At 46.8% G+C, this 27541-nt stretch overlaps 1 protein-coding gene across 7 annotated transcripts; it reads left to right on the top strand.

Annotated features, from left to right (window-relative positions):
• FBXO25 (F-box protein 25) lies at positions 1-27388 on the top strand. Of its 7 annotated transcripts, none has more exons than XM_061167366.1 (12): positions 36-126; positions 295-512; positions 10465-10605; positions 13044-13147; positions 14234-14283; positions 16592-16684; positions 18331-18424; positions 19899-20083; positions 21015-21194; positions 22329-22472; positions 26047-26073; positions 26665-27388. In XM_061167366.1, exons 3-12 carry the CDS (start codon positions 10472-10474, stop codon positions 26752-26754), a joined length of 1101 nt encoding a protein of 366 aa, XP_061023349.1. In that variant the 5' UTR covers positions 36-126; positions 295-512; positions 10465-10471; the 3' UTR covers positions 26755-27388. The 7 variants fall into 7 exon arrangements, with proteins under 7 accessions (XP_061023347.1, XP_061023352.1, XP_061023349.1 ...); XM_061167363.1 differs by having other exon boundaries at positions 38-126; positions 21012-21194; XM_061167364.1 differs by lacking the exon at positions 295-512 and having other exon boundaries at positions 1-126; positions 21012-21194.
• The last annotated feature ends 153 nt before the right edge of the window (positions 27389-27541 follow it).

Here is a 27541-nt window from a genome sequence, read left to right as displayed (position 1 = left end):
GGCTTTCCCGTGGCGCTCCCGGGTAGGCGGCGGGCAACTTCCGGCAATAAAGCCTGACGCTCCGCCGTCAGGTGCGGGCTGAGGGCTTCTGAGCGCCAGGTGGGGCCGGGATCGTCGGCGCGCTAGGTAAGGAGTGCGATGCTGCGCGCGCCTGGTGGGGACTGTAGGCGTTCGCGCGTCAGGTGGGGACCGAGGCAGCCTGTCGGCCTCAACCCCGCGCCCACCCTCCGCGACACGCCGTCCAGGTTCCTTCACCACCCCGCCCGGTCCTTAGCCGTCTCCCGCCCTCTACAGGTCGGCCCCCTTGCCCACCGCCCCTCGCCCTCCGTCTCCGGGATCCCAGTCCCTCGGCCCGGCGTCTTGTGAGTCCGCCCTCCGGCTCCGCCCTCCCCAGGCCAGACCCGTCCTCCCGGCGTCAGTCGTCTGCCCTCACTGGGCTCCGGCCCCTCTGCGGTTGCCTTCCTTGTTTTTCTTGAGCTGACGCCTCTGCATTTTGCATCCTTCTCTTCGCGGTAAGCTCCGCTTTGCCCATTCTCCCAGCCCTGGCCTGCTAAGACTCATCTGAAAGGAGTCCTGAGGAACCTTTCTTTCCTGCCTCTCGCAAACCCTTCCCTCCAGCCCTAATCAGAAATGACTCGCGTTCTCTTTTCTTTCCAATTCCACTTCCCCTCTTTCGGGACTGTTTTCCGTTTCCTTATGGCATCTGTGATTATATCTCAGGCCTTCTTATGGTAAATCCCGTTTCTGATCCCCAGCCCTCGATTTACCCCTGCTTGATCTCTCTGGATAAGATTCTTCCACACTCAGAAGCCATATTCATGTTTTATCTGTCAACATTATTTGGAAGTCTTGTAAGGAAAAGAAAGCAACAGAAAAAGTCAAATGCTTATCAAATGAAGAATCAGTCATTCTTATCTAAGAACAATGGAAATTATTTTCTCAAAATTGATGATGAAAGATAAATACTGGAGAAGAAACTCCTTTGCCAGCTTTTTGTCTACATACGAAACTGCCTTTTATTTTCGTTGTAACTTGTTCCTAGTATATATAGCAATAGCTCTTGCTGTACAGTTATAGTTTTTATTGTTTTGAAAATCAGTTTAGTGATTGAGATAAGTACTGTTACTCCATTTCCTTTCCATCTGACTTTAAGAAAAACAGCAAGGTATATGTAGCCTTTTAAAACTTATAGCTCTGTTTCCTTTCATATGTTTTCCTTGTCTTGTGTTTTATATTTAGATCAACCATTACTTTCAGTTCAGTTGCCTAGTGGTATCCGACTCCTTGCAACCCCATGGATTGCAGCACACCAGGCCTCCCTGTCCATCACCAACTCCAGAAGTTTACCCAAACTCATGTCCACAGAGTCACTGATGCCATCCAATCACCTCATCCTCTGTCATCCCCTTCTCCCACCTTCAGTCTTTCTCAGCATCAGGGTCTTTTCAAATGAGTCAGTTCTTCGCATCAAGTGGCCAAAGTATTGGAGTTTCAGCTTCAGCATCAGTCCTTCCAATGAATATTCAGGACTGAATTCCTTTAGGATGAACTGGCTGGATCTCCTTGCTATTCAAGGGACTCTCAAGAGTCTTCTCCAACACCACAGTTCAAAAGCATCAATTCTTCGACTCTCAGCTTTCTTTATAGTCCAGCTCTTACATCCATACATGACTACTGGAAAAACCATAGCTTTGATTAGACAGACCTTTGTTGGCAAAGTAATGTCTCTGCTTTTTAATATGCTGTCTATGTTGGTCATAACTTTTCTTCCAAGTAGCAAGCATCTTTTAATTTCATGGCTGCAGTCATCATCTGCAGTGATTTTGGAGCCCCCCAAAGTAAAGTCAGCCACTGTTTCCTCTGTTTGCCATGAAGTGATGGGACCAGATGCCATGATCTTAGTTTTCTGAATGTTGATTTTTAAGCCAACTTTGTCACTCTCCTCTTTCACTTTCATCAAGAGGCTCTTTAGTTCTTCTTTGATTTCTGCTAGAAGTTTATTACTTTAGATCATATCTGATGTATGACATATAAGCCAAAAAATATAAGGGGAAAAAAACCTGCAGTTTTATGACATCTGTTTTTATATGGTGTCCTGGAATTACTGTTATAAAAGTGTTGTGATAAAAAAAAAATAAAAGTGTTATGATAGAGATGGATGGTGGTATCCAGGAATTGCTGTCATAACTGTTGTACTAGAGATGGATCGTAGATTGAGATTCCATAACTGTAAATCCCAGCTCCACCAACCTTGGTGCCTCAGTTCCTTCATCTGTAAAATACAGATTTAAACTCTTAAAAGGGGATTGTAACATTTCCTGCCTTGTAGGGTAGTGTAAGGACTAAATGAGATAATAAATTGTCTAGAGTAATGCCTACCCCATACTGAGATCTAGTAAATGTTTGCTGCTGTTATCATTAGTTAACAGAAAGTTAATTTTTTGAAGGAAAGACATTTTTTGGTTACTTGTGATTCTCTTGTGCAGGAGTTTGAGCTGGTAAATGAAGTTGATGAAGTCCAGTTCTCTTGCAGTGCTTCACCTCCATGTCCTGCTGTATAGAAGAGACATCAAGGAAAAGTTTATGATAGATAGCCCCATATGCTTTCTGACATTAGTTGGTAAAATGTGCATAATATTGCAGATTGTACCAGCTATTTCACAAGAGTAGCCACACTTTGAGTCATTACTCTTACACATTTAATAATTTTCAGGAGTAATTTCTAGTTTTTATTTTTTTATTTGGAAATTATTAAAATAAAAGGTAATTTTAAGTAAATTTGTCAAATGCTAGCAGTTCAGATCTTTTAGTAGAACAGATAGATATATTTCCATACAAGATGATGGGTTGTCATCATTCCAAAAGTTTAGCAATACTGTTTTTCAGTATGCAGATTTGTTAGATGTCTCACAGTGGGAATATTTTTGAAAATTTGAGAGCCAGGTCTTTCACATTTCAAGTCATTTTTTTTCTTTTCCCTGATGGCTTTTTTTTGGGGCGGGGGGGTTGTTTAGTGTTTGTGATCACTGTGCTTCCAGAATCTCTGCTTTAGTTTATGAACTAAAGCATAAAGATTACGTTTGAGTATTATATAAGGTTATATATTGTAATAACCTATGATGGAAAAGAATATGAAAAATATGTACATGACTGAATTACTTAACTATACACCTGCAGCTAACACAACATTGTAAATCAACTATACATCAATTTTTTAAAAAGGTTATATGTAAGTATAAAGCATAAGTATAAAGATAATTCACGTTTCTAGGATGGAATACACACATTTGTTTTGAAACAAATCTTTTACTCTGTGTTGAAAACCCATGGAAATGTACTATTATTATTTCCATGGTCCATTTAGCTGCATTTCACTCCCTAGCAGCTGAAAAATTAAGGCCAAATATATTTGTTTCTCACAGAGTTGTTAAAGTCACCGTGATTATCTGTCGAGTTTTGGTAGTTGTAAAGGAATCGATTATCTTACTGGAAACCCCAAGATGACTCTTAACTTTACAGTAGACACTTTGTGTAAATGTTATAGGGATTGCTTGTGAGGCCTGAATATAAATGCATTAAGTGGTGAGTGGGCATGGTATTCACATAGGCAAGTACAATGTGTGTCATAAAGCCTTAAAATATTGTGTTAGCTGAGGTGTTGACAAGAGGTTTCTACGGCTTAAGTAGTTACTCTTTCTGCCTCTTTTCTCCCCTTCAATTTATTCTTCAGACCCTGGCAAATGATTCTCAAAATAGCACTGCTCACATTGCTGGATTGCTCAAAACTTTTAATTACTTAGAGAATAAAGTCCAATATCTCTGATAGTCAACATTCTCCGTCTCCTTTTCAACATACCTGCCAGCCTTGCTGTAGATTTCTCTATTTCAGCCAGCCTGTTCTGCTTATTCTAAATCATGTTGCATGTATTCCTGTCTTCATATTTTTCTCACCCATCATTTCTGTGATTGGTATTTTTTCTTTCCTCTCCATTCACTTAAGGTCTAACCATGCTCCAAGGCTAAGCTCATGTCCTCATTTTTCTTCAGGCGTTTCCCAGAGGGTTTGCTTTTTACTCAGAATTTCTTTTAATCATTCTTTCTTCACTCACTCAGTATTCATATTACAAGAGTGCATGTATACATATATATGTATATATATTTTTAAATGAGAAACCAAGTTTATTAATTTAACTATACAAAAACTTCTAAATTCTACAAGAAAGGAAAAAACTAAAATAATAAATTTATTAAACCTGTGAGCTTACAAATCATAAAAGAAAAGAGAAACAAATACTGGGGATAATTCTTCAACTACATCAGGAATCAAATAATATAGGTTAACAATGTCACCATTTCTGTCTTTCACATCAGCAAATTGTGTTCTATAAAAATTGTCACATGGTTAATACATGTTCACCTAAGAAAATAAATATTAAAAATAAAAATGTCTCAAAGGAAAAATAATGTGCTTGAAATTCAAACATGAAATCACTTGAAATTCAAACATGCAGATGTATTCACTGTTTACATTTCATTTTATCTGCTTTTAGATTTTTTTTTCTGTGCACACGTGTATAAATTTGTGCTCACATGTAGAAATACACGGAAGTATCACATATATTTTCCTAAAACTTGCTTCTTCCACTTAATATACTATGAATATCTTTTTATGATAAGAGATATTCACACAATTATTATTTACAGTCACTTACATCCCTGGTGTAATAACATATATTTAACAAAGCCTCTTTTAGATATTTTAATTGTTTTTAATTGTTACAGTTTGTTCCTGTTAAAAAATTCTTCAAGGGACATTTTTTACATAACATCACCCCTACCAGTTTTACTGAGATATTAGTGACATATAGCACTGTATATGAAAATGCTGTGAAAGTGCTGCACTCAATATGCCAGCAAATTTGGAAAAATCAGCAGTGGCCACAGGACTGGAAAAGATCAGTTTTCATTCCAGTCCCAAAGAAAGCCAATGGGAAAGAATGTTCAAACTCTCACACAATTGTACTCATCTCATACGCTAGCAAAGTAATGCTCAAAATTCTCCAAGCCAGGCTTCAACAGTCCATGAACAGAGAACTTCTAGATGTTCAAGCTGAATTTAGAAAAGGCAGAGGAACCAGAGATCAAATTGCCAACATTCATTAGATTATAGAAAAAGCAAGAGAATTCCAGAAAAACATCTACTTCTGCTTTATTGACTATGCCCAAGCCTTGACTGTGTGGATCACAACAAACTGTGGAAAATTCTTCAAGAGATGGGAATACCAGACTACCTTTCCTGCCTCCTGAGAAATCTGTATGGAGTTCAAGAAGCAGCAGTTAGAATTGGACATGGAACAACGGACTGGCTCCAAGGGGGGAAAGGAGTATGACAAATCTATATTTTGTCACCCTGCTCATTTAACGTACATGCAAAGTACATCATGTGAAATGCTGGGCTGGATGAAGCACAAGCTGGAATCAAGATTGCTGGGAGAAATATTAATAACCTCAGATGTGCAGATGACACCACCCTTATGGCAGAAAGTGAAGAGGAGCTAAAGAGCTTCTTGATGAAAGTGAAAGAGGAGAGTGAAAAAGCTGACTTAAAACTCAGCATTCAGAAAACTAAGATCTTGGCATCTGGTCCCATCCCTTCATGGCAAATAGATGGGGAAACAATGGAAACAGTGACAGACGTTATCTTCTTGGACTCCAAAATCACTGCAGATGGGGACTACAGCCATGAAATTAAAAGATACTTGCTCCTTGGAAGAAAAGCTATGGCCAACCTAGAGAGCATGTTAAAAAGCAGAGACATTACTTTGCTGACAAAGGTCTGTATAGTCAAAGCTATGGTTTTTCCATTAGTCATGTATGGATATGAGAGTTGGACCATAAAGAAAGCTAAGTGCCGAAGAACTGATGCTTTTGAACTGTGATCTAGCAGAAGACTCTTCAGAGTCCCTTGGGCTGCAAAGTCAATTGTAAAGGAAATCAGTCCTAAATATTCATTGGAAGGGCTGCTGCTGAAGCAGAAGCTCCAATACTTTAGCTACCTGATGAGAAGAACTGACTCATTTGAAAAGACCATGACGCTGGGAAAGATTGAAGGCAGGAGGAGAAGGGGACGACAGAGGATGAGATGGTTGGATGGTACCACCTACTTGATGGACATGAGTTTGAATAAGCTCCGGGAGTTGGTGATGGACAGGGAGGTCTGGCGTGCTGCAGTCCATGGGGTGGCAAAGAGTCAGACACAACTGAGCGACTGAACTGAACTGATAGCACTGTATATAAGTTTAAAAAAATTCTTTTTTTTTGTATTGGGGTTTAGCTGATTCACAATATTGTGATAGTATCAGGTGAAGTCAGCCGTACATATACATGTATCCATTCTCCCCCAACCCCCCTTCCCCTCCAGGCTGGCACATAACATTGAGCAGAGTTCCACGTGCTGTACCACAGGTCCTTGTTAGTTGTCCATTTTAAATATAGCAGAGTGTACATGTCCATCCCAGACTCCAAAACTGTGTCTTCCCTTCACCCTCCCCCCACCCTCTCCAACCATAAGTTTGTTTTCTAAGTCTGTGAGTCTTACTGTTTGTATCATTTCTCTTTAGATTCCACGCATCAGGGATGTCCTACGATACTTCTCCTTCTCTGACTTAACTTCACTCAGTATGACACTCTTTAGGTCCGCCCATGTTGCTGCAAATGGGATTATTTCATTCTTTCTAGCAGCTGAGTAATATTCCTTTGTATATATGTACCACATTTTCTTTATCCAGGCCTCTGTCCATTGCTTCCGTGTCTTGGCTATTGTAAGCACTGCTGCAGTGAACATTGGGGTGCATGCATTTTTTCAGATCATGTTTTTCTCCAAATATATGCTCAGGAGTAGGATTGCAGAATCCTATGGTAGCTTTATTTTCAGTTTTTTTAAACCACATGTTATATGTAGAGCATGACGGTCTGATTTACATACATCACAAAATGAGTACCCCAATAGGTTTAGTGAACATCTATTATCTCATATAGATACAACAGTAAAGAAATAGGAAAAAAAGTATTTTTCCTCATGATGAGAAGTCATAAGCTTTGCTGTTTTTATAGCATTCATATATAATGTACAGCAGTTTTAACTAGCTTATTGTACAGTACATCCATAGTACCTGTTTATTTTATAACTGTAAGTTTGTGCATTTTGACTGCCTTCATCTGCACATATATTTAAATGTATTTACATATATTGTATGTGGAGGGGGCTTTCATTTTTTTTTTTCAGTTCGTCAAAAGAGTATACTGGTATACCTTTAGGGAAGGGATGCATAATGTAACAACACATTTCAATTCAGTTCAGTTGCTCAGTCACGTCCAACTCCTTGTGACCCCATGGACTGCAGCACACCAGGCCTCCCTGTCCATCACCAACTCCTGGAGCTTGTTCAAACTCATGTCCATCAAGTAGGTGGTACCATCCAACCATCTCATCCTCTGTCGTCCCCTTCTCCTCCTGCCTTCAATCTTTCCCAGCATCAGGGTCTTTTCAGATGAGTCAGCTCTTCGCATCAGGTGGCCAAAGTATTGGACTTTCAGCTTCAGCAGCAGTCCTTCCAATGAACATGCAGTACTGATTTCCTTTACGATGGACTGGCTGGATCTCCCTGCTATCCAAGGGACTCTCCAAGAGTTTTTTCCAACACCACAGTTCAAAAGCATCAATTCTTTGGCGCTCAGCTTTCTTCTTAGTCCAACTCTCACATCCATACATAACTACTGGAAGAACTTTGACTAGACAGACCTTTGTTGGCAAAGTAATGTCTCTGCTTTTTAATAAGCTTTCTAGGTTGGTCATAACTCTTCTTCCAAGAAGCAAGTGTCTTAATTTCATGGCTGCAGTCACCATCCACAGTGATTTTGGAGCCCCCCAAAATAAAGTCTGTCACTGTTTCCACTGTTTCCCCATCTATTTGCCATGTGGGACTGGATGCCATGATATTAGTTTTCTGAATTCTGAGTTTTAAGTCAACTTTTTCACTCTTTTTCACTTTCATCAAGAGGCTCTTTAGTTCTTCTTTGCTTTCTGCCATAACGATGGTGTCATCTGCATATCTGAGGTTACTGAAATCTCTCCCAGCAATCTTGATTCCTGCTTGTGCTTCATCCAATCCAGATTTTCTCTTGATGTACTCTGCATATAAGTTAAATAATCAGGGTGACAGTATACAGCCTTGACATACTCCTTTCCCGATTTGAAACCAGCCTGTTGTTCCAGGTCCAGTTCTAACTGTTGCTTCCTGACCTGCATACAGATTTCTCAGGAGGCAGGTCAGGTAGTCTGGTATTTCCATCTCTTGAAGAATTTTCTGCAGTTTGTTGTGATCCACACAGTCAAGGTTTTGGCATAGTCAATAAAGCAGAAATAGATGTTTTTCTGGAAGTCTCTTTCGTTTTTGATGATCCAACGGATGTTGGCAATTTGATCTCTGGTTCCTCTGCCTTTTCTAAATTCAGCTTGAGCATCTGGAAGTTCATAGTTCATGTACTGTTGAAGCCTGGCTTGGAGAATTTTGAACATTACTTTGCTAGCATGTGAGATGAGTGCAGTTGTTCAGTCGTTTGAGCATTCTTTGGCATTGCCTTTCTTTGGGATTAGAACAACTCATTTAGTCTGTGTTTATATATTTGTCATTGAAGAAATCGTATCTTGTACTTATTGGCAATATTCTGTACGGTTGCCACTTGATTCTTCTAAAATGCAGTTTAAATATGATATTGAAAGATACTTTGGCAGTTGTCAGAGTGGTCCTAACAGATATTTTTCTCTTGTTTGTGTTTTATCTGGATTGACTGGACATGGGTGGCGGCTTTTGCATTTCAGGGTGATCTGTAGTTGTGAAACAGGAATGTAATATGAGCTTTATTAATGTACTGTTGAGATTTAGGAAATTATTTTTAATTATTTTCTAAAGCAAGGATTTAAATTAAATAATATGTGACTAAAAAAGGTGTGTTCTGATTATTAATTAAACAAGGTTTTGAGATCCTCTTGGTATGGTGGAAAATTACTTCATACATTTCATATTGGGCACTTGTAGTTAACTCAGGAATATTGTTGAAGGCTTAGAATTTCTCTCTGAAATTTTTTTGTCTTTTTTAAGCCTGTATAAATGCCTTTTTAATAGCTTATTTTTTGTGAGTTATATTAAATATATTTGGGAGATGGTATTTAAACACTTTAATCTCTTGTGTACTCTGTGATATGATGTGTGATATTAGGGAAATACCCCAGATTTACTTTGTACATGAGGTTAATTTAACACAGTTACTCTATTGAAACTTTCTGTTGGATTATGAAGTACCTTTTTGTACAGCTGAATACAATGTATACTTTTAAATTCTTACCGCACTGGCTTCTTTATCACACCTCTCTGTTGATCGTTTCTTTCTTGAATCCATTCTTGTCTTGCATTGCCACTTCCGCTGCATCTGTGGCTCTTCCTTTTTGGTGTCCTTTCTTGGCTCATCTTCATCTGCCCATTCCTTACATGTCAGTGAGTCTTAGAGCTTGTGGCTTGACTCTCCTTGTCCCGCTTGGTCTGGTCTCTGTCTGAGATGTGGTTCCTGTGGTCATACTGTCTGGATGCTGATGGTTTTCCCACCTTACTCTCTTGCCTCACCCTCTCCCCCGAGTCATGGATCTCCTTGTGTTTCATTCATTCTTCCATCATTCAGTGACTGGTGAGCTCCCTATGTGCCTGGCATCGTTCTGGGTATTGGGATACAGAGTTGAACAAGACATGGTATTTTCTTGAGGAAGGCAGGTGGCAGCCGTGTAATTTCAGAGGACACTCATTACTGGGAAGACTCGAGGTGCTGGCAGAGAGACTGAGTAGCTTGAGGTCTTTGTGAAGCTCAGATCTGGTTGAGTCACCTCCCTGCAGAGGTCCCTGTGTTGACCACTCTGAGTCCTCAGAGTGCAGTCCAGCTCCTTTGAGTCGTTTGCACTGGTGGCCTCTTCGTTCTCATGCCAGCCACTCCCCGCTCCTCCCCTGTCGTGGTCAGCTTCACCAAACTCGACTGTGTACAGGGCTGAGCATCAGTGTCTCATGTCCTTTGCTTCTAACTTCTGAGTGGATATTCTGTTGTGTCATTTCCCCCTTTCTTCCTCACTCTCTGGCTGCTTGTTCTTCAGGTATGAGCTGGGATGTCAGCCCTGGGACACCTTTCATGGCACATGCAGGATTGAGCTAGGAAATCCACCAGTCCTCATCTGTCTTACCCTGTTAGGACAACTGAGGACTGTGCTATCTTCACTGTCTTATCTTTCTGTGTAGCCGGCGTGTAAGGCACATACAGACATTTAAATAGGATTGTATTCATTAAAATTAATGAACACATGTTCTAAATGAAAAGCACTATATCAGTTACACATTTTTAACATAAAGTAACCATGTTTTATAGGCGAACTATGCCATTTTTGGGCCAGGACTGGAGATCTCCTGGATGGAGTTGGATCAAAACAGAAGACGGCTGGAAAAGATGTGATGCATGGAGCCAGGAACTTGAGGGAGAGAACAGCCAGTGTGACATTGGCCACGGCATGTGAGTCTAGCTCAGCAGAGCCATGGTGTCTCCCATCCAACATTGATGTCGCGTCTGCTGAAGCCCCGTGACTTACCAGTTGGCTGAGAATCACCCCCAGACAGGCTGGTGTGAGGAGACAAGTTATTAGCCAGAGTCTGAGCCTGGTGGAGTCCTGGTGCCCGCACACAGATGCTGCTATCTTCTTTTTATTTAAAACGTTTACTACTTACAGCTTTCTAAGAGATAGGTGTTGTTATTATTAACCTCCCATTATAGCTGAGGATGGAGAAGGGAATGGCGACCCACTCCAGTGTTCTTGCCTGGAAAACCCCACGGACAGAGGAGCCTGGCAGACTACAGTCCATGGGGTCACAAAGAATCAGACACCACTGAAGCGATTAAACATGCACGCACAGCTGGGGAAGGAGAAGAAATGAAAAGACGCAGTGCTGGTGGCCTACGTCCGAGGCCCCTAATAATGGCTTGCGCCAGATGGGAGAGGTTTCTCTTGGAGGCCTGAGGGGCGCTGTGACTTTGCTCGGGGCTGAAGTGATGTGTCTCGTTGCTCTGCGGGTCCCAGAGTGCGGCCTCACATGTGCGGTTCAGGGTATAGCTTCCTCCTGGCGGGAGAAGGGAAGAGGGAGACGCCTGTCCCCACCTCACGAGCTGGTGTGTGAGCGGCTGCGGTGGCTGGGGGCCGTGGTCCTCCCCAGATGGAAGTGAGTGATTGCAGACGCAGGAGCAGGCTGGCGGGCCGTGGCGAGTCACTCATAGTCCATGTCACCGGTGTCCTGCAGCGCTTGGGGAGTGGGAGGTCTGGGGACCTCTTCCTCCAGAGACTCATGGGTCTTGCCATGGATATACTGCATATTTTTATCTCACATTGACCTAATTCTCAACTGTATATTTTGAACTGACAGCATGAGTCAGACAGCTTAAATGCATAGATGTCTGTGCTTCCTCCTATATGTTTGTCCCTGGACTATTCCTTCAGATGAGGGGCAGTCTGGCGGCCTGGCCCTCCCAGGGCAGAGTTTGGCAGAGCACACGTGGGCGTGTCTCCCCAGGGCCCCTCGCTGCTCTCGCCCAGCCAGACGTGACTCTCCGGGGGCGGAGAGTCGGGTGTGGGGGTGCCGGGCAGCTCCCTCATCCCCCGTGCCGGGTTCCACCTCTCTGATGTCTTTCTGGAGAGCAGTGTGGTTCCGCTCCTCCCGGATACCCGTGTGATTGTCATTAGCGAAGCTGTTCAGATTGGAGAGCTTCTGCCTTTAGTGCTTGAATCAGTGACAGCAAACTCGTGTGAGACTCTGTGAGATACAGACAGGATCATCCAGTTTCTACGAACTGGTGTTATTTAGCACCTGTCACTGAATGTTAAGTTGTTTGTTTTTGGTAAGTGCTCTTCTGCCTGTCTTGATTTACAGTTCTTGCCAGTGTTGTTTAAGTCTGTTCTGACAGTGATGCATGCATTCATTTGGCAAATTCAGCTGTTTTTTATTAAAAGTGAGTTCGGGTTAGTGGATGGCGCCTGTGTACAATTTTCTTGTCAGAGAGTGGTGGCGAGGAAGCCAGCAGTGTGCCCTCCTTGGTTTTGTGCATCGGTGCTTGGACCTCTGCTGGCCAGGATCTCCAGGGAGCCCCTCTTTGCCACCAGCTGGAAAGCTGTCCAGGGTCAGTGTGCCGAGAGTAAACATTGCGTCATTTTCGCTTTTGAAGGGGGTGGGCTGCGTTTTGCCTAGTCTTTTTTTTTCTTTTTAACTACAAGGAAGATTTTTTTTTTTTAAAGAAAGTGTTTTCAAGTTGTTTATGATTTTATTATCTTGTTTCATCCAAAAGAAAAAAAATGGGAAAGCTTTAAATTACATGTATTTCAGTGGATAAAAGACATGTTTTACTTCATCCGGCTTCAGTTGGAGGCCTTAATAGGCAGCATTATTTGATTGATGCTTCGTAAGGATACGTACCAGTGCAGTAATATTCTAGTTGAGTCTTTGGAAACGTGGGGACAAGCAGAAATGTTGGGTGTTTCCTCAGCATTGGATCAGGAGACAGCAGATCATTAGTATCAGGTACTTTTTTCCAGAGTATAGATTATAAATCTAAGTTTTAAAGCCTGAAATGACCTTGGTTGAGCATGTCAAAATCCTTAGGAGATTCTAAAACAAGTACATCACTTCCTGATACAACTTTCTGATAAGAACCAGGATAAACCTCAGATTTCTCAGAACAAACAAAAAACTTAGATATTAGCCTTATAATTTCAAGCGTGTGATTTGTTGCTTTGAAAATTAAGTGATTGCCTTCAGATTTTAACATGATTTTTATTTTGGGCTCCTGAATTGTAAAAGTATTTATTGTCCAAATAAACCAAAATTTATTTATTTATTTTACAAAAGAAAATCCAAATTAAGAAATCCTTTTAAAAAATATTTTAATAAAATGTATCTTTGTTTCAGTATCTTAAATAGTGAAGATGAAGAAATATTCAGTAATGAAGAGCACGAATATGCATCCAAAAAAAGGAAAAAGGACCATTTTAGAAATGACACAAATACTCAGTGTAAGATCATTTTCATTAATAATCTCATTATTTTTGCTTGTGGACTGTTTTGATAAATTGGATTGTGTTGACAGTGCTGTTCTAGGGCAGAAATTCTGATCCAGTTACATAAGCAACAGTGTGTCCAGAGGTGGTCAGACTTGGGGGTCAGAGTCTTGCAGCTCTGCCCTTTGCTTGACTAAGTCATCAGTAAGATTTACAGCAGTGAAATAAAAGACAGGAAAACCCACAGAACAGCCTGTCTGAATGTTGAATTATGTGTGTTTAGTCGCTATGTCCTACTCCTTGCGAGCCTGCCAGGCTCTTCTGCCCATGGAATTCTCCAGGCAATAATACTGGAGCAGGTTGCCATTTCCTCCTCCAGGGGATCTTCCCAACCCAGGGATTGAACCCTGAACGTGTCTCCTGCATTGCAGGTGGGTTTTTTAACCACTGAGTCACGGTAGCGATCCTGAATTCAGGTCTGTTCACTCCCAAGCAGTGAAACTGACCTTTAGAGGCCTTGACACTGCTTTGATGCAGGAGACACTGCTGGTTCCGAACAGGAGATAGTCGCCGTCAGAGCTGGAGCCTGTAGGCAGGGTGGGCGAGCGCCTGGAGATGGGGCGGCTCTGAGAGAGTGCCTGTGCGTGTGCTCAGCCCTGAGTCACTGAGGGCCTGTTAGTGCGCCCCCTGGAGGCTCCCATGGGCAATGTAGTCTCCATCCTTGAAACTCTGGGACGTGAGTTACGTGGAAAGTGTATTTAGATGGAATACCATATTGGGACAATGAAAGAGGAAGAGAATTTTTATTAGGGTATATACAAAATGCTCATTTGTAGCCATTTATGTTTGGAGATGGATGAAGTCACTGGTGACACTATTTTCTTCTAAGTCACCAAGACGTGGCTGTGCCATGTCATCTTTCATGCAAAGATGTTTCAGCACTCGGTAAACTGATGTTGGGAGGTGAAGCACGTGGCCGAGTCAGCAGTTTCCTGTCCCCATGGCATCAGACAGTGTTGTTACACGTGCAGCTTTTGAAGCTCCTCAAAATCTTCATTTGGTAATGAGTCACCAGATGTTAAAAGCAAATTCTTATTTTAGGTTTTTATCGTGAAAACTGGATCTATGTCCACAAAGAAAGCACAAGAGAAGTAAGTATTTTGTTATAAATAAGAGTATATTTTGTATTGCTTCTGTTGGATGTCTGATGTCACCTTAAGTAAATTGTTTCTTTTGCAATATCAAATCAGTGTCCAAGTTCTGACAGGTGAAAGCTTTATGAGGGTCTTTCAGTGCATAAGTGTGTGTGTGTGCTTGTGTGTGCATGTGTGTGTGTGTGCACATGTGTGGTGTATGTGCCTCTGCGTGTGTGTGTGGTGTGAGTGTGTGCGTGTGTGGTGCATGTCAGCACCCTGTACAGCTCTGACTCAGCTGAGGGCTGTTTCAGAACAAGTAGGGGCCCGCAGGTGCTTTGCTATTTTCTTCCCGCCCTCCCCGAGCTGTTCAGAAGTGGGCTGCTGTTGCTGGTGAGGCTGTGTTTTGGCCCCCATGTGTTCTGGAAGGGTGGGAACAGCTTGTAAACCCTCGTTTATTTGTAGAGCAGTGAAGGTGGTGTTGGTAGTTAAGTTGGAATCTGCAAAAAGCCGTTCAAGCCCTGCCATCCTGCTTTCTTGACGGAAGGTGTGGTCTGTTCACCTCAGCTGTCTGTTTCCTTTTTCTTTGCTTGGTGTCTGGGGAAGCTTGCTTCCATCTGTAGCCTGAAAGACTCTTTTGCTTTTTCCTTATTTTGCGACAGTTGGGGGAAATAATTTGGGAGGAGTCGTTTAGCATGTGTTAGACTGTTGGCGTGAGGGAAGTGTTCTGGCAGTGTTGGTAGTGGATGTTCTGAAAACAACCCCATTTCCTAGAAGCTTAAGGGTTAGATCCTGAGACAGGGAGTTAATCCGACCTGTTTGGCAGTAGTTGTTGTTGTTAAATGGATGTGTGCTGCCGGGAGAACCTGTGTGAGCTCATGAAAGACTCCGAGACAGAGTAGATGTCCTGCTTTGGCACACACGAGGCAGAAGGGGAGGGGGCTGCGAGGCTTCGGATGCTGCTGGGTCCGGGGAGCAGGGGCACAGGCAGGCATCGGGAGGGCCCCCCTCTCTCCACGTAGCATCGCACCTTTGGTCTTCTCCTCTGGGCCCACCAAGTGTCTGCTTGTGCGGTGCACGCGTGTGTCTTCTAGCCCTGTTGTGAGATGGGTGGCTGCCGGGAGGAGTCTTGTCACACCGGTGTCTGGATGCTGTTCATTGAGAAAGAGAAACGTGATCGGCTGTGACGGGTTTTGTATTATGACCGACGCGCCCTCCACAGCCCCCAGGGAACGTTCTGCAGCTAGTGGTGTTGAGCATTTACGATGAGTGTGTCTTGTTGGCTTCTCTGCACCTTGAGGCTGCTGCGGTTTGGGGGTGTGTCTCGTGTCGAAACAAGGTGTCCCCGGCGCCGCCCCGCTGGGCCTGCTCCTGTCTGTGTGTGAAACACGAGGCGTATCTGTCTCCTCATGTTTTCTGTGATTATTCCGCGCTTTATGCTCACAACTCTGAACTGAAACCTCTCTGTGTTGTAAGTGTTCAAAAACAGGGATAAAGTTTAAAATGTCTTCTGAAACCTAGGGTTCAAATCGCTACAGCGCTTAATATAGAATATGGGGCATATCATTAAGGAAAAACATCTTTGCAGTGTTTCTGGTAATAAAAAAAAGTCAAGTTTCCTTCGTGGTCTTTGACTCTTGAACCCGTGAGCCTTATTACCACATGCTTGGGTTTTGGGGTACTAGGCCCCCTGTTCCCAGCCTGAACACTGCCCGTTGTCACATTCCATCGCCTCCAGCCCTTTCCACCTAAACACTGGTATGCAAACCTCCGGCCCCACCCAGGTGCCTCCGGCCTTCATCCTGAGTGGCTGGATGTACACAGGACTGCATGCAGAGGGATTGAATGGCAACATGTGTGTTCATAGAAGAGGCCTTTTTATAGTGGCCAAGCATGATTTATGTATTTGTAGTTGCACAGCCTAGAATACATCTGGTTATTTTATTATTTTAGGCTTAATTTAAAGCCTAAATTAATAAAATAAAATAAATAAATAATAAAATAAATAAAAGCCTAAATTAAAGCCTCCCCAAATGCATGTCAACAAAAGAAATTGATGAGTATTTAATCAGTATTTACCTTTGTATCTACAGTGGTGTAAAGTGTCAATGTGTATACATAATTGATTATACATAAATGACAGATTTAGAATGGCTTTCATTTTACTCAAAAATTAAATCTAAGTATGGAATAAATCATAGTAAAAATGACTCTCCTTTGTGAAAATTAAAAAAAAAAAGTTGCACAGATTAATTCCCGTTAGCTGTCTGTTCATTTTGCCTGGTTGGCTGATTTGATGTATCATAACTCATGTCTGTTTTTCCAGAGACACGGCTACTGTACTTTGGGAGAAGCTTTTAATCGCTTAGACTTCTCGAGTGCGATCCAGGACATCCGAAGGTTCAATTACGTGGTCAGGGTGAGTGTTCATTTCAGAGCCACCGGAGGACACGTGGAGTGGTTGCACCCTAAAGATTATGTCCCATGTTTAAGATGCTTTGGGCAGCTGCGTAAAGCTGTGCTTGTTCCTTGTGGAGAACCATGGGGTGGGGGGTGGGGATCAGGAGGAGGAGGACTGAAGCTCCCTCCAGCCTACCTCACGTGTCATGTTGGCGACGGAACGAGAGGCGGGCGTTCCTCTCAGGGCTTCTTACCCGGTGGTCTCATATGCATTTTCTACTTGGTGTTTTTCCCAGAGCATGAGCCCTGCTTGGTAGAGGGGAGCAAGCTAGTGGAGGGAAGGGAATTGATACAGAACAGAGCTGCATAGAAGCCTTATTGTGTTAATGATACATTTTTAGAAGAAATTTTTACCTTTTCCTGCATTCAGAAAATAAGAGATCGCACTATATATTCCATTTATTGTTTGTTTTTACTTGCCTAGCAAGTTTACTCACCTGATTGTCCTAGGCCAAGAGTAAGTGGTGAGTCATGAAACTGTCAGTTGGGATTTTTAATAGTGCCACGAGGCTGTGGTAGACACTCCCTGTAGGGGCCTGTAGGAGTGCTCCTGTCGGGACAGAACGCTGGCTGGTTACGTGACCTCCAGCCGGGCCTGGGGTGTGGTTTCTATAATCATTGCAGCACCGGGCACGTGTGCATAGACACACTAGAGTTAGCGGCGGGATCCTCCCCAGCAGTTACCATGTGATTGTCATGTTTGTTGTTTTGGCCTCCATAGTCAACAGCGGTGCGAGTGTGTAAGTGTGTGTGAGTTGGCACTTTCTCTGCTCCCTCTGCAGCTGACAGAGGCAGCAGGGAGGGCTGGAAAGGAGGGATAAAGAACCCCTTTCCAGAGACACAGGAGCAGATGTGATCCGGGTTCTGGAAGGTGTTTACGGCTCACCCAGAGGGGCTCAGATTGCTCAGGAACAGTACAGGCAGCAGTGAACGGGTGTGTGTGTGCAGGTGCGGGTCTGACCAGCACCCCAGACAGGCATGGCTTCAGTGAGGGCCTGCGCGGGCACAGCAGTTGCAGGATGTGAGTGGGTGGGGATGGGCTGACACAGGTCTCCTGAACCAGTGTGCACAGAGCTGGGCATGGGGCGCTGGAGACTCCTAGAGATGAGCTGTGTTTGTGGTAACCGGTGTCCCTGACGTGCAGAAGGGAGGGGCAGCTCTGTGGCCGAGAAGCCGGCACTACTGCCGCGTCCCCCCTGGTTCCTCCCCGCCAGCATCCCTGCCGGCCACCGGGACCGCTCCTCCCTCAGAGCCGAGGAGGGATGCAACGGCTTCCGTGTGCTGAGAGCAGCCCGCCTCTGACAGAGGGGGCGCCCGGGAGGCAGGTGGACATCGGGGCCGGATGGACCCGCAGGAGCAGTGGGACAGATGTGCTGGGGGGCCATCAGGGGAGGTCTGGCTCCTGTGAGGCTGGGGCGGTCAGAGGAGAGGGCAGAGAGTGCAGCAGGGGCGGCCAGGACACTGGCCGGGACTGGAGGGTGGGGGTTGAGCAGCAGCCGTACCTGCATCCTTTGCTTTCTTCTCGGGTCACTGGGGTGGGGAGGTGGGCTTCCCTTCAGAGGTGATGCTCACCTGTAACCCCCCCCCGCCCCTCCCCCTCCCAAGCTGTTGCAGCTGATTGCAAAGTCCCAGCTGACCTCGCTGAGTGGTGTGGCCCAGAAGAATTACTTCAACATCTTGGATAAGATCGTTCAGAAGGGTAAGGCGAGGACTGACATTTTTAATGATCTCAGTCTTAGTTAGAAACTTAGTACAAGGAGACTGGATTTTCTTTCATTTACCGCCAGTATTAATGGTGTCAAATAATGTGATGGGCTCAGGTTGGCCGCTTGGTACTTGATGTTCTTGGTATTGTTCTTTAAAAGATGCTTTTGGACACAGAATATATTGTAAGGAGAAAGACATGGGATTAAACCCATGCTTCCTGCAGTAGAAGTGCAGTCTTAACCGCTGGGCTGGCAGGGAAGTCCCTGAGAAAGTAATCCCTGAGTTTTAAACGGACACTTACTGCTTCATGGTTAACTAGTCATAGCTCACTTTTGCTATATAGTGATTCTGTAATTAGCAAGGTTGTGACTTAGTTCTTAGGCATCAGATAAGCCTGTAATTTTCTTTTTAACTTAATGTTTGTCTTGATTAGTTAGTGGCCAATAGTAAATGGAACTTTAAGAGTTTATGCATATATATGCCATTTTAACTATCAGTTCTCTTTATGATTAAGTATAAAAGAAAGTAGAGATGGTTTTAAAGACAAAATTGTAGACTCAACCCCAAGTACACTATCAGACAGCATTTGGAAGTTTTCAATTTGGAAGTTTTTGAATCTCGTCATACTTGTGATACCTCAAAAATGATGCCACTTTGGATATGCAGTGAAATTAAATCATTATTTTCTCTTTGTGGTGAAATGCACATAAAACACCATCTTTCCTGCGCATCTCGAGTGCACAGCTTGGTGGCACTGAGCATAGTCACATCACGGCAGCTGTCCCCCCCAACACTAATCCCACTTCCCCTGCACCCACCATCTACTCTCTGTGAATGTGACTATTCCAAGGACCTCATATTAGGAGCATCAGACAACACTTGTCCCTTTGTGACTGGTTCTTATCATAAGGTCTTCAGGTCTCATGTGACACATGTCAGAATTTCTGTCCTGTCTAAGGCTGAGTAATATTCCATTGTGTGTATAAATCACATTCTGTTTACCTGTGGCATCTGCTGAGAGGCCCTTGGGTTGTGAAAGCAGGTCACTTTAGAAATCATTTGACTTATTTATTTATTTTTGGCTGTGCCGGGTCCTCGTTGCTGCACAGGCTTTTCTCTGGTTGCAGAGAGTGGGGGCTCCTCTCTAGTTGTGGTGCATGGGCTTCTCATCGTGGCGGCTTTTGTTGGGGAGCGCAGGCTCTAGGGCTCTCAGGCCTCAGTAGTTGCAGCTCATGGGCTCAGCAGTTGTGGCTTCCAGGCTCTGGAGCACGGGCTTAATAGTTGTGGCTCACAGGCTTAGTTGCTCTGAGGCATGTGGAATCTTCCTGGATCCAGGAGCAAACCGTGGCTCTCCTGCATTGACAGATGGATTCTTCACTGAGCCCCCAGGGAAGCCCGAAAGCAGGTCATTTTTAACAGTGGGGGCTGACTGTATTGTTTCATTGTTTCGTTTTTGTTTATTCCAGTTCTTGGTGACCACCAAAACCCTCGCCTGATCAAGGATCTTCTCCAAGACCTCAGCTCCACCCTGTGCATTCTGATCCGAGGAGTGGGGAAGTCCGTGCTGGTGGGAAACATCAACATCTGGATTTGCCGATTAGAGACTGTTCTCCGCTGGCAGCAGCAGCTGCAGAATCTTCAGATGACTGAGGTATGTGCTTTCTGGACTGCAAGAGAGTAGTCTCTGCTGTTACATCACAGAAGCCATTGCTACTTCTAAGTGTATGTGGAAGACTGTCACAGCTCTTCCAAAGGTTTTTTTCTCTTTATATTTCATGAATACATATTAAACTGTCGTAAGATGGGTTCAGGCCTAAAGACTCTCTGATGGCTTATAGGTGTCACTGGAAAGACAGTGGGGATGGTAATTATTAAAAACAGCTGTTCCTATGGGTGATGAGGTGGTAAATTAATTTGCCTTGACAGCAGATTAGATATTTTAGGCTGGAATAACATTCGGTAAATTAAGACGGCACCGTATAGTAGTCACTCTGCTCACCTGCTGTTGCTTCTCAGGGTTGGTGTTTCCATCTCCACTTCTTGCTGTCTTTGATGTTTTGTGTTGATTCTGATAACTGGTTTCACCAAGAGAAATGTTGACCCCATTCACTAAAGTGTCTTAGGTTGTGTTTGGTTTATCTGTGGTTGGGTTCAGAGGTGACCTTGGGCCATGTATTTGCCATGTAAATGCGGGATTTATAGGAGTGGTGATTCTCTAGTTAAGGCCCTGCAGTTAGCAGGGATGATCTGACAGTATGTGTCCCGGCAGCCTCATTCCTGTGGTCAGGGGCTTGTGTTGTGAGGGCCACTCACCTGTAAGACACGTAACACGTGGGGCGTGTCTGCTTTCCAGACCTGGCCCAGGCCATGCGCCCCAGGCGCTACTGTCCCCGAGTCCCTGACGTGCAGTGACGCCACGTCGCCCAGCGCACGTGGGGACTAGGGTGTCGGTGTCCGGGGCCCCAGGTGCAGCCAGGGCCGCCGCAGGGTGTCACCTGGGAGGAGTGGGGAGGCAGCAGATATTACTGTGCCCGACGCGCTCCTGCGTCGCCGCTGGAGTGAGTGTGGGGCCCTCCCAGCAGGTGGACAGCGGCCTGACGCTCAGCGACCTCCCTGTGCACATGCTCAGCAACATCCTGCACAGGTTCTCGGACGGGTGGGACATCGTCACCCTGGGCCAGGTGACCCCGACACTGTTCGCCCTCAGCGAGGACCGGCAGCTGTGGAAGAAGCTCTGCCAGTACCACTTTGGGGAGAAGCAGGTGAGTGGGGCTTGTGGCCCTGATGGCCGAGACTGGCCGCTTCAGGGAGTGGACTGGAATCACTGCAGGAAAGCTTGCTTTCCATGGGGAGAAAGCCATAATTTTAAAAACGGCCCAGAACAGAGCAGCAGAACCGGGGCAGTTTCTTCCTGTTAAGGACGGGCCATTAGTCTTTGCTGTAACTGGAGGCCCCTCTCCAGGCGGCGTGTCCCCTCGAGACTGAGGGGTAGGCGCCTGCTCCCTGCATCTTGCCCTCCCAGGATGGGGCCAGCTTTGGATTCCGGTGGATGCTGTGTGTCTCCCGGTTATCACTATCCCTCCCTGCCACCCCCGCCCTGTGTGGTTTCTGGAGCGCAGCACTGCCAGCTGGGTGTCCATGACACACGCAGCAGTGTGCCGGGCCAAAGCAGACAGCCTTGCCCCAGGGAGGCCCCAGGGAGGGCCAGATGTCATGTGTCTCCTCAGACACAGGCTCGCAGACCTGAGGGGTCACGTACCTATCCAGGAGAAAGTCAGGTGGTGGGGGCAGCGAGCAGGTTCCCGCCTGAATCAGAGGGTGAGAGATTGGGCACAGCCAGGCCACGGGGCCACCATGGTTGCCTTCTCCTGGGGGCATGGGGCTCACGAGCAGAGGGTAACATTGTGAGGAACCGTGAAGATGCTGCTGCACTGGGCAGCCCCTGGCCACCCCCAAGCCCACCTGCTCAGCACACCATCCATGCCTGTTCCTCCGAGGGTGTGGTCGCTGCCCCGCAGGGTGTGAGGTGCTGCCTCCTGCCGTCTCTGGGGCCCAAGACGCTGAGCATCTTTTCGTGTGCTTCTTTGCCCGTTTGTGTGTCTTTCCAAATGCTTTGCCCATGTTGTATTTGGATACTTTCTGCATTCTGGTGACAAGTCCCTGTTAGACACAATACATGTAACTTATTTTTAACTTAGTAGACATCATGGACATCACTCCAGATAAAAACCTTTGAGTCTGTTGAACAGCTGCATGGTATTCCATTGTCTAGATTCAGCTCGAATTTATTTTCAGATAATTGAATGTTTCCTGCAGCGTGTTGCCTTTTAAAGTTGTTGTGCACATGACACTGCTATGAAAGTCATCTGATTCTGAACAGAAGTCTGTTTGTCTAGTTTTGTAGACACTTGATCCTTTCAGAAAAAGGTCACGTGGAGTGGAAGCTGATGTATTTTGCGCTTCAGAAGCACTACCCCACCAAGGAGCAGTACGGAGACACCCTGCACTTCTGCCGGCACTGCAGCATCCTCTTCTGGAAGGTAAGGAGAGCACCTGTGCTCCCGGAGAGAGAGGCTGTCCCACTGAGTGTAGTGTGATGACATGACCGTGTCTTTCTAGGGACTGTCCACTCGAGTGTAGTGTGTGATGACATGATGGCGTCTCACCAGGGACTGTCCACTCAAGTGTAGTGTGTGATGACATGATGGCGTCTCAGCAGGGATGTCCACCTGAGTGTAGAGTGTGAAAACATGATGGCGTCTCACCAGGGACTGTCCACCCGAGTGTTCAGTGTGATAACATGATGGCGTCTCACCAGGGACTGTCCACCCAAGTGTAGTGTGTGATGACATGATGGCGTCTCACCAGGGACTGTCCACCCGAGTGTAGTGTGTGATGACATGATGGCGTCTCACCAGGGACTGTCCACCTGAGTGTAGAGTGATGACATGATGGCGTCTCACCAGGGACTGTCCACCCGAGTGTTCAGTGTGATAACATGATGGCGTCTCACCAGGGACTGTCCACCCAAGTGTAGTGTGTGATGACATGATGGCGTCTCACCAGGGACTGTCCACCCAAGTGTAGTGTGTGATGACATGATGGCGTCTCACCAGGGACTGTCCACCTGAGTGTAGAGTGATGACATGATGGCGTCTCACCAGGGACTGTCCACCTGAGTGTAGAGTGTGGTAACATGATGGCGTCTCATCAGGAATGTCCACCCGAGTGTAGAGTGTGATAACATGATGGTGTCTCACCAGGGACTGGGGCCAGGGGCAGGTTCACCAAAGCAGAACCGTGGCTGGACCCGAATGTGGGGCCACCCACCGGGTCCCTGTGCAGGATGGTAGGGCAGGACCTGTCCCCAGGCCGTGAGCACGCTGCCTGTGCGGCAGCCCGAGTCCTGGCGGGCTGCTTCCCCCTGTTCTCACGGCTGAGCTGAGAAGGAGGGTCGGGATCCCCGCCTCTTCTAGAATCAAGGGAGGGCATCCCCGTCCCCCATTCTTCACACTTGGCCTCAGCTCACTGTCAGGACCCCCAGCAATGGTGCCTCCTCAAAGGGGCTTCTCCTCAAAGCACAGCCCTGGAGCAGAGGAGAGGCCCATGAAGGCGCCCAGGCTCCTCCTGTTTTTTTGACCCAAACTTAGCATGCCTGGTCCTTGTGGAGACTGAGCTGTGTCTGCAGTTGTCAGGCCCATCCTCTTCCTCTCTGGTCCCTTCCTCTCCCGTCTGGTCTCTTCCTCTCCAGACTCTGATGAAAACAAGTTTCTGGGGGAGGGACGGGTGCTTCTGTTCACCTCCTCTTAGAAAGACCATTTCCGTAGTTTGCCTTGAGTCTGAGTCTGTTTAACTTTGTGAAGTTTGACTGGGGAGAAGGGTGACAGGCGGTCTGCCCTGCCGCTCCGTGTCCTCCTATGGGGCCATGGGGCCACGTGCCTTCTGCCTGGTCTGAAGCACCGTGGTTGTTTTTTGTTTTCTGTTTATCTGTAATTTGTTGACTGGATTATGTGGCAAACTCTAAACTGCTGAAAAGCAAATGACTACTTTAAATTGTTTTCATTTCAGGTTATTTACATGATAGTGTGGTTTTTTTTGCCTGTACCCCTGTGGTTGTATGGTGGGAGTCCCCGTGTCAACAAGGCTTTACTGCTGGTGCTGCGGGGGCCAGCTGGAGACCATGTCATTTCTGACTTGTTTTGGAGCCTGGCACGGCTTGTTCTGCACAGTTAACAAGAGGAAAGGTGTTGGGTGGCTGCAGTGGTGGTTCTGTGAAGCTGCTCCTCCAGGCCAGGGGCACCTCACGCTCAGTCTTGCCAGGGTGCTAGCGGGACACGGGTGAACCAGTCAGCCCCGGGGCCACAGCACACAGGGTGATCCCAGACATGTGGCAGCTTCAGGGCTGAGTCAGCGGATGAGGTCTGGTCGCTGCTCTGAACGATGCTTCCCCCGAGCAGATGGTTTATTCCAGAGACACTGGGAGCAGTGGTGTGTCCCCCCTGGACAGAAGTCTCTGACTTTGCATGTGGCAGACCATGTTAGACCGTCCGAGAACACTGTCTCTGATGTACTGAACTGAGAAACACCCTTGCTACTTTCTGTGTTGGCGTACAGAATGTTCAGGTGAAGTATCAAGAAATAGGGACGTTCTGGATGTTTAAAAATTGAGAGGTGATTTTTTTAGGTTTCCAGAAGAATTTGCCTACAGATTCTTTTGTTTATGAAAATTCAGAACAAGTGTCTTGCTGGTCTTTGGGCTCTGAAATGTTGTTCACAGTCTTGCCTTGAAGGCTGAGCGCCTTGACCTCTGTGCAGCCTTGGGGACTGGCTCTGTCCATCTGTGAGGTCACAGAGCAGGTTTTTCTCCCAGAGGCCATTCCACTTTCTTCTGAGTCTATGGGTGGAAATTGAAAGAAAAGACGAGTGTCTGGAACTTGTTGTGGTGGACCCTGCTGCCTGTGTCGGCTCCTGAGCAAGCCCCCCAGCTGGCCACCGCCCCCACCCCACTCCCCCCGACACAGCTTGGCCCCCTCAGGCCTCAGCCCGGTTTCTGGAGCCTCTCTGAGGGCAGGCCTGCTGTGTGGAGGCTGCATGGTGGGGCGATACCCCGCTGTGCCGATGCTGCCCGCTTCCCACCGGACCTGTCCTCTTCCACACACACAGGCTGGGGCTCTGCCGCGAGCTCATGCTGCCGCCCCAGCTGCCCCCGGCCATCCTGTCTGACCTGGCTTCACTCTCTGGACACTGTCAGTTTTTCTACTTGCCTTTGGGGGAATGTCGGCAAGGTGAAAGGAGGTCTTGGAGTGGTTGAGTCACCTGTGTGCACGCAGGCCCAGCTCAGGTCTGTCTGCCTTCCGTGGGGTGGCCCTCCTGTGAGACCGCTGTGCTCCCCCCACCCCACTGTCCTCTAGCTGTTTTTCAGGGAACTTCAGCTAAAACCAGGTGTTGAGTGGGCTGGAAGCCAGACAGAATGAATCCAGTCAAAGGCAGCAATCGCAACTGTGTGTCCATGTGTCCACTGCCAGGTCCACACTGCAGGCATGCAGCGGGGGCCAGGAGGCCACGGGTCCCGGCTGTGCTGACAGCGAGCCCCGCGGACACCCGGGCTGTGGCGAGGGTGGGGCAGCCAGCGGGTGGCGAGAGGGGCAGGTTGGTGCTGACCTTGACTTGGAAACCGTGGTTGAGCAGGAAGGAGCTGGCTCCCGGGGAACCTGCATTGTTCACTTACTCCCCCCGAGCTGGCTCAGACGGCAAAGAGGGAGTGAGTGGGCTTCAGGGAAACCTGCTGGGAACGTTCCCGGTGTGAGCCGCTGTGCTGCTCTGCGTGTTCTCAGTGAAGTCGTGACGGTCACTTAGCTCTGCTGTCTCACCAGCTGTGGGCCCGAGGCTGGAGGAGGTGGAAGCCACGTCGGGTCCCAGATGGCCTGCGGGTCCTCTGGCTTCCAGCTGCTGCGTGGAGCCCGGGGGCAGCGCTCCCCTGTTCACTGCCCAGTGATGTTGGTCGTTTCCATAAATGATTCATGTTCAGCCTGAGTCCTGGTGTGGCCTGGCTCTTCCTAACCCTGTTTTCCCTTTTTTCCTCCCTTCACTGCTCTCCTCCTCCGCCACCTCCAGGACTGCCGCCTTGCTTTATTACTCGAGGTACCTCCTCTCTGCCTGAGTCTGTGCGCGTCCCCGGGGGGCTGGGCCGATGAGGCCACGGCCTCTGCTGACGTGTGACTGGCCTTCCTACTTGGCCACCATCGGGGTCCCTTGAGCTGCCTTTAGACCAGAGGGAGGGTGTAGGCTTGGCTGGCGGGGGGGGGGGTCCTGTCTCCAGACACTGGCCTAACTGGCCCCCAGGTCCCGAGGCTGTTCTGACACAAGTGAGCCCTGGGTGTTTCTGCCGGGGGACGTGGTGCTGGGCCCTCAGGGGAACGTGGGTGGGTGGTGCCCGGCACAGTTCCAGAGTGGATCCTGGCCCACCGTGGGCGGAGGGGGCAGCGTGACCAGGATGGGGTCGGGGCTGGGGAGCAGGGAAGCGTGGGCTCCTCCCGGCCCCCAGACTCGGGCGCCCTGTCCCCCACGTGCTGGCACGGGGACTCTCCCCGCTGAGCAGCCACGTGTTCCTAATTCTCGCTTGCTGTCCGCATACCTGTGCGGTGGGGTCCAGGTGCATTTAAGTGAATGCCTGGTGACTTCTGAGCTGTCTTCCCTCCCGGCACGTGCGGTAACACCCTGCCCCTCCCACAGGACTCAGGCCACCCCTGCACGGCCGCCGACCCGGACAGCTGCTTCACACCTGTGTCCCCGCAGCACTTCATCGACCTTTTCAAGTACTGAGGGCCTGGCCGGGCCCACCGTGACCTGGAGCCTGCATTGGAGAGAACGTGAAAGGGCCTGTGGGCAGGGGCGCCTATGGTTTCCACCTCTGAAACCAGGTCAGGGAACCCCGGCAAGATCATTTCTGCTTCTCTCTTTAAAAAATTCTTCTAAGCACATTAAAATTTGGAACTTTGTGTATTTGTAAATATGGTTCAAAAAGTGTGTTTTCAGCACTACATCCTGTGCTGAACTGACACTAACAGCCAAGAAGACTATGCCTCTTAACTCAAATGATGGTTTCCCGATTTTGTAGTGATTGGGGTGAGGGTAGATCACTGATCCTTGTAATGACATTGTACAGAATATTTATTTTTCTTAAGATGTATATTAACTGTATTGGTTGTGTCTGCACGAGTCTTCTGAGATATAGAAGGATCCAGGGAAGTATGTGCCTGTCTCCTGGATGCTCAGCAGTGGGTTGTGAATTGTGCAGATGGCTGAGACCCACGAGGGCGAGTCTGGGGCTGTGGTCCTGGGCCTCATGCCCAACGCTGACTGGCAGGGCCCTGACCTGGGGGAAGCCTGGTGTGGCCTGTACCACACTGCTTGGAATCCTCTTCTAGCAGAATAATAAATCATGTTTGTCTACCTATTTTAACTTTGTCAATTTTGCATCTTACTGAAAAAAAGTAGTGTCAATGATTTTGATAATCGTTTATTGAAACCTCTCAAAGATCATTTTATTTTAAAAATATTGCATGTACATTTTAGAAAATTTTGAAAATAAAGGTTTATAAAAGAATAA

This window comes from Dama dama, chromosome 19, assembly GCF_033118175.1.
Source record: "Dama dama isolate Ldn47 chromosome 19, ASM3311817v1, whole genome shotgun sequence".
Lineage (NCBI taxonomy): Eukaryota > Metazoa > Chordata > Mammalia > Artiodactyla > Cervidae > Dama > Dama dama.
This window is presented reverse-complemented; position numbering and strand designations above follow the sequence as displayed.